This window comes from Etheostoma cragini, chromosome 15 (genome assembly GCF_013103735.1).
Source record: "Etheostoma cragini isolate CJK2018 chromosome 15, CSU_Ecrag_1.0, whole genome shotgun sequence".
Taxonomy (NCBI): Eukaryota; Metazoa; Chordata; class Actinopteri; order Perciformes; family Percidae; genus Etheostoma; species Etheostoma cragini.
The window spans coordinates 8,139,452-8,146,735 of record NC_048421.1 but is presented as its reverse complement, the minus strand read 5'-3'; the positions used below and the strand labels follow the sequence as shown (position 1 = coordinate 8,146,735).

At 43.1% G+C, this 7,284-nt stretch overlaps 2 protein-coding genes across 2 annotated transcripts in view; one reads left to right on the top strand and one right to left on the bottom strand.

The window, feature by feature from the left end:
• Positions 1-7: 7 nt before the first annotated feature.
• On the top strand, positions 8-3,654 carry LOC117958149 (sterol regulatory element-binding protein 1-like; the record flags this gene model as incomplete). The annotated part of the gene is made up of 4 exons (XM_034894416.1): positions 8-184; positions 945-1,160; positions 1,750-1,861; positions 2,057-3,654. Coding segments are annotated over 4 exons (726 nt in total), but the record flags the coding sequence as incomplete, so codon positions are not given.
• Positions 3,655-4,147: 493 nt separating this feature from the next.
• The window catches only part of LOC117957774 (retinoic acid-induced protein 1), a 49,168-nt gene continuing 46,031 nt past the window's right edge, over positions 4,148-7,284 (bottom strand). The window contains exon 5 of the mRNA XM_034893793.1: positions 4,148-5,835. Coding sequence (XP_034749684.1) covers positions 5,827-5,835 — 9 coding nt within the window. The 3' untranslated portion in view covers positions 4,148-5,826. The remainder of the gene's footprint in view (positions 5,836-7,284) is intronic.

Here is a 7,284-nt window from a genome sequence, read left to right as displayed (position 1 = left end):
TCCCCCTTGCTCTGTCAGGAGTCTTCTGCCCAAGGCGTGTCTGAACACATTCAGGGCTGTGCGGGCACTGCTGTCCAAGCCTGAAAACTGCCAGCTGAGTCTGAGCTACAGTGACAAGGCCAGTGCCCTGCTTCGAGACAGCCTCAACCTAGGACCACACTGTCACAGCTCCAGTTTAGACAAGGTACATACACTCACGCACACAGGCTCATGCACATGCAGATTTGTGGGCATTAAAGTGATTTTTTTTTTTTTGTGAGGGCAACAGCATCCACGTTAGAAATATAAAAAAACGAATGCACACAGTGACAGATGTGCCTACACGTGCGTGTATAAAATTGTAAACAAAAACAGTTGGCCATACATAATCACTATAAGAGTACACACACACACACTTCACAATACTAAGCACAGACTGCGGATCCCCTGTACCTACCCTCTGGCGTTCAGCAGATGGTGATGCTGGTGGATAGGTAGATCACAGTGTGTGCATGTCTACGGCCAGAGCTGTGGTGCATTGTAGTTGCATTGCATGTGTGTCTCAGTGGAGTGCAATGCACCTGCAGTGCAACACAGAGCTGGGCCACTAACCGCAAAATACACGCGCACATGCTCAAGTTGAAAAATGCCCTTCAACTTTGTGTCGAGCTCTGTCACGTCACACAATTTGTTTTTTATTTGAGAATAACAGCGGAAGTTTGACTTGCCTACTTAACAATAACAAACTGTCTAATATTACAATTATCAACGAGTAACCGTTGTCGTAGAAACACATTATTTTCTTAACCATATCCTTTGTCTGAAAATAACGTTTTTAGATAATTAACCTCACAATGCTGACATTTCAGTATCCAGGTAATCCGCCAGTGATGTTACTGTACTGCATCAGTGGTTGTTATGGCAGTGAAATGCTAATCCTAATCATGTCCATTTCTCTCCTCTAGGTTGTCCAGTTGCTCTTGTGCGATCTTTTGTTGGTGATGAGGACCAACGTGTGGCGCCTGCAGCAACAGGGGGCCAGTCCTGCCGGGTCAGGGTTGGTGAGTAGCAGCGGCCCCCCAGGGGTCCACCAGGCCTCCCCACCGGAGCTTCAAGGCTTTCAGCAGGATCTCAGCTCCCTACGCAAGCTGGCACACAGCTTCAGGCCTGCAATGCGAAGAGTACGTATAACAGTATTAGTCACTACATTTTAGTCAATTAGCTAATATAAGTATGTACAGAGTGAGCAGCTTCAGGGATTTGTTGTCAAATTTTTCTAATCTTATTTTTTCTGTCTAATAAACAGGCATCCAAATAAAATGCTTGACAGACATTATTAAAACATGATGAACTCACCTGTGCTGCTCCTTTATTGGTGTTTGCATTGTCAGGCACTTGAAAACATGACTTATCAGAAAGTGCCTTAAAATCCTCAAAAAAGAGCATGTAGAAGAGTGGCGCACAGGCTTCAAAACAGATTATGTGCTGTACATGCCTGGAATAACATATATAGCGTACATACATCCAAATACTTCCTTTGCAAGTAGTTGCAAGCAGTCCATAATACAATTCTCTGTGAAAATTAGCTGGGAACACACACATCATACCCCCCCTCCCCCCTGAGGCAAGTGTTTAGCAGCATTGTTCACAAGGCTTCAAAGTCTTTCTGAGGTAGAGCTGAATATTCTGTATGAGTCTCATCCCCCCCCCCCCCCCCTCCTTCTCCTCCTCCTCCTCCTTCTCATTACTGTTCCCTCCATCTTTTTCCAGTTGTTTCTTCATGAAGCCACTGCCAGGCTGATGGCAGGGGCCAGTCCCACCCGCACACATCAGCTCTTGGATCGCTCGCTGCGACGCAGGGCAACACCCGGAGCCAAGACAGGTGTGTGAGGCAGAATTGTTTTATTAGCTTTTTGCGATATTATTAATGTCTGTGTTTTATTGTTATAGAGCAAACCTTAATTTCTTCATATGTTCTCTAGCAATCGCTGTATTTGCTGTTCATGCAATGGCTGATGGCATCAAAAGCTTACCCGAAGTACCACGGTACCGTTGTTCTTTGTGTTTTTGTGTGCAGAGGAGTGTGAGACGCGGCCAGGCCAGCGGGAGCAGGCAGAGGCTGTAATGTTGGCATGCCGCTACCTTCCTCCCTCCTTTCTGTCGGCTCCTGGCCAAAGGGTGGGCATGCTGGCGGATGCAGCTCGCACCCTGGAGAAGCTGGGGGACAAGAGGACCCTCCAGGACTGCCAGCAAATGATCATCAAGCTGGGCAGCGGCACCACCGTCACCAACAGCTAGAGAGATTTTGGGGCGGGTGCTGAGAGACATGCATGGACATTGTGTATATAGAAACATCTCTGAAAGACAAAAATGCACACAGACAGAAAAGAAGCTATTAAACGGATTCATTAAACTATCCAGATTTACATCAAACTGACAGGATTTTCTTCCTGTACTGTCCTTCCCATCACCCCAACCCCACATCAGGAAGCACTTGTAGAGCTCACACTATTGTTGCTATGGTTTATAACCAGAATAAAGTAAGCATTTTTTCTCACTCTTTACCAGCTGAATCCCCTTGGAGAATGTGTTGCAGTGACATAGTTTCTCCACAGAGAGGAGCCGTGTGCGTGGGTGTGCGTGGGCGTGCGTGCGTGTGTGTGTGAGAGATGACAGAGCTTTTAGCCCCGCATTTATTGAGTATAGTTCCACGCTCGATCTTTGTGACATAGATGCACTTTCTATAGGCCGGAGTGCTCAGTGGGTTGGAGTGGCGGGCTGCCCTGATTGGCTGCAGAGTTCGTAGGAGGATAAGGACCCAAGTCGGATTGGTCCAACCGTGGGCTCGTTCAGTGGGAAGCGTTTCCGCAGGTTGTTCAGATAGTGTTAAAGTTGATTTGAATCATGATTTAGTGGTGATAATGTAAGGAGAGGTGACACACTGTACAGCTCTGTGTGTCTATCTGCACTAGCCCCGTGAGGGTGATTTCAAAGAGATAAGTAATAAGATGGCTTTTGAAGTTATTTTCATAGAGGTCATTTTTTATTTTGCTGTGTACATGTTTTAAAATTTATTTATAATCTTTATGGACTTTGATTAAGCAGTATTTTTAAATTGTTTTGCTCCCCCAAAAACCTGGTCTATGTGGTAGCGTTTGGCCAGGTCCAAATATTGTTACTGTACTGTGTTGCCATGGTGATGAATTTCAAAATGGAGACAGTTTCAAGGTGTTTGCGTCACATCGTCTGACTCAGTTGACCTTTTGCACTGTTGCACACGTATGTAACTATGATAACAAGATAAATTGGCAGTGTCCAATTCTGGCATCACCAACAGACAACTCAGACCTTAACCTGAACCTTTGGCACTTTTGTACCTCCAACATAAAGACCAATGCTCTTTCAGTCATTATAGTTTCATGCTCATAGAGAACTACCATTTATTGATTTGTAGAGGACTGTGAAAAAAAGTCTTGTTGAAAAAAGAGTTTTTGTCCCAGAGTCAGTACTTTTTTTTTTTTTTGTGTCACTAATGTGAAAGACGTTGGATTGAGACGAGTGAGACGCAGCCAAGTCTAAAGGTATTATTCGTGTGTCCCTTAACTGACCTCATCTCTTTCTCGTTCTTTGGTTATATCCTTTTATGATGTAAATATTAAAGCATTTTGTAAACAAAACTAGTGTTTCCTGTGGTGCTTAACATTTTAATGGGACTAAAGGACTTTAATACCCCATGATGATAAATTAAGTAATTAAACTAAACAAAAAATTATGCAAATAGGTTGTCTATGTAAAATGGGATAAAAGTTTTGTGAAAAGTGGTTACAAAAGAATAAATTAATCTGTTAGTGTTTTACAAAACCGAATTATTTTGTGTTTTTGTATGCAAAGGCCAAACGTTAATTAATGTCACTAGTTGGCTGTAATGTGCTTTCTTAAATGGAGATTGTTAGAGTAGGTTTTTATTTTTCGATTTTTAATGCTTAACATTGTTGTTATCATATATGGTGATGATGGGATGTGAGTAATTTGATGAAAATTAATTTTTATTTATTTCAATTTTTAATCATCACTTTTACTTGGTGAACACAGAAAATATGCTGATCCAAATTGTGTTTCCAGTGTGTTAATTTCAGTGCATGTTTAGGAAAGACAAAAAGAGCAGGCATTGGTCATAGCAGCATTGAAAGGTGCTGGTATATTTAACATTGGCGTTACAAAAAACATTTCAAACAAAGTGATGCTGTGTCATCGATTCCAAACAAAGACATGAAAATCAATAAAACGGCATGCTCCAACTTATAACAAGTGACATTCCCAAAAAAGGTCATACTTTTCATCAATGGATTCTTTTAATAACACATTTTATAAGCAATAACATATTCCATTTTATAGAAAATAAACATCTCTAGGAAATACTATACACAATTATATTAGTACATCACATCTTACATTTAAACCGCATCAAATACTTATATACACCATTAAATAATGAGCTTCATAAAAGAGAAAGTTTGGTGTGGCATTTTTGCACTTTATTTTATGCTCTAATACTTAAATATGTCTCCTTTTGATATGATCAGTACTTAAACTGACACCCTGTACAGGGCATTGTTACATAGCATGGAAGAGTGAAAGAGGCTACATTTGAGATACACGAACAGACAGGTGTGGTATAAAATCTCAATTGAATGTATATCTTTCTGCGTTGCTGTGGTAGGTGAACTAATCATACATTATGACAATGTTTAACAGTAATACTTCTGAACTGTACACAGATATGAAGTGAGATGACCTGACTCCCGGTTGGACCCTTGGAGCCCTGATCTGCAACCTGTTGAGTGATGATGACAGCGTCTACTGTACATATTGAATGTGCACACAGTTGAAATGGAGTAACACTCTTAAAAAGAGGTATCTTTTTTTTCTTTTTTAATATCTGAATTACAACAAAGCCTGACATTTACCAAGGATGACGCAATGATGTATAGTCATAATGCACATCAAAATACATCTCCAAAGATAAGAGCATTATATTAAAATACTGCGTCCATTTTTTTCCTAACTTTTTAATATGAGAATATCTAGAACCTGTAAAGCACATCATCATGTACAGTTTCCTTTTTTATTTCATTTTTGTCTCTTGTTTTAAACACAAACGCACACATTGAGATAGTACATCCAGATGGTGGATGCTGCTTTTATGATGCAATGACATCTTGAATTGGAGACAAACTTCTTCACTCACACAGACAAATAATGTGCAAACACACTGTTGATGTGTCTGTAGATAATGTTGTTATCACACACACATACACACACACACACACACACACACACACACACACACACCTTTTGGCCCACAGACAAGGTGGCCAGAGGGATGCTCCTGTCCAATCAGTGTCCACCACGTGTCTGAATATGATAGCAACTCATCCGAAGGCAGAGCACACACAAATTCCTCGCTCTGCATTTCAAATAGCCCCCCTGTGCACTGGGCTCTAGGCACACAGTCTCTAAAGCGAAGTCTATCCTCCTGTTAAGCAGTGCCGCTGCCTTCTGCCTTCCAGTAAGGGGCTCAGTTGGAAAAACACATTTCCAGGTCGGGTGCAGGGAGCAGCTATTCTCTGCGGAGCCATTCTCAAGGTCTTGTATTGCTCCGAGCACCACCTCAGCGCAGCATTTTTACCCTCCTCCACTGGTTGATGTGCCTGTCCGTCTTCAGTCATCACCTTTTTTTTAAGTTATAGGTGGCTGTTAGGACAGCTTCTTTGTTTGCCTTGCTGGATAGACTGCTCGCCTAGCTGAGAAGTGGTGTTGGTGGTTTAGGTGGTGAACTGAACTATCTTACAGGTCCTGTGCAAAAAGGGAGGAAAGAGTGACACGAATTCAAGTCAAAAAAACACACAGAGAGGTTTGAAAAGAAATGAGCTGTGCCAGAAGTTTTGAGGTCTTCCCTCTGCAACATTGGCCTTAGCACTGAAGACTATAAGCCTTTATGTTCTGTCCAAACTGTCATAGGAAACCATGACTATGTGTTTTTATGTACACAAAAGCTGCAATACAAGATGTACAGGTCTATTGCAGCTGGGAGCTCACATGTAGTATGTGCTGTACACATGCATCTTTTTTTGAGTGTGCCAGAGTGTTTCTGTGCAGCTCTGCAGACACGAAAGCAAGCTGGCAGCAGTGTGCAGGAGTGGGGAGATGGATGCAGCTGGCCAGTGAACCAGTTCCACTGTGAAAGACACAGCATGAACGCCTACTAATTGCGTTGGTGTGGTGGTGGAGCGCTTTCTTTCCCCTTATCCTCCTCTGCAGCCCCCCCACAGCATCTCTCATTCACCCTCTCTGTCTTTCTCTCTGAACTGCCAGTTGCCCATCCTTATGGCCTGGACTCAGACCAGCAGCTTCACTCTCTGTCTTTTATCTCTCGCTCTTCCTCCCTCTTTCTCTCCTCTCTTTCTCTTTACCTCCCTGGAGTAATTCTCATTTTTTTTAAACAGTCAGTGCTGCATGTCTCTCTCTTGTTGCCCTTCTTTTCTCCTCCTATCCCTGTCTCTTTGATTCTGTCGCTCTCTGATGTAACTGCCCCCATTCGTCTTTTATTCCCACTCAGCAGCAGCACAAAACGTTTTTTTTCACAAAAAAGTTTTTTTTCCCCCCCCCACCCCCCACTGTCTCTTTCTCGCTCACTATATGTATACGTGTGTGAGCTTACAGGTAACCTGTTAATGAACCTGCATGGACGCACACAGTGTGTGTCCCCTAGCTCTAGAGAGGCCACAGCTGAAGGCAACATGTGTGTGTGAGTTCATTGATATGTATTCCATCCCTGAAGCCAAGTGAACACAGGCGGAGAGAGAATTTCAGAGGGGAACCGTGGGTGGGGTGGTTGTGTGTGTGTGTGTGTGTATGTGTGAGTGTACGAATGTGTCTGCTCTTCCCTTTGATTAGGCTGCTCAGCGTAAATTGGCGCGGCACAGACCCACACAGACAGACCTTCAGATCCCTCAGCTGATGACAGCTCTGCCTCAGCCCGCTAACAACAATCTCTATCTGTTTTGCTCTCCTTTTTCTCTCTGTTTCACATGCTCTATTTCTGCTGCTTAGATGTGGGAGTTTAGGTAAGGAGAGGCGGGGTGAGGAGTAGAGAGGAGATGAGAGAAAAACAGGGAGGAAGGGACGAGGAGGGATGAAGGGAGGACGACTGAAAAATGGAAAAGGGGAGCTCGTAGGAGATGAGAGGTGAACAGAGTGGAGCTGGAACAGCAGGGAAGCGCACTTGCAAAATAAGGGAGGGGG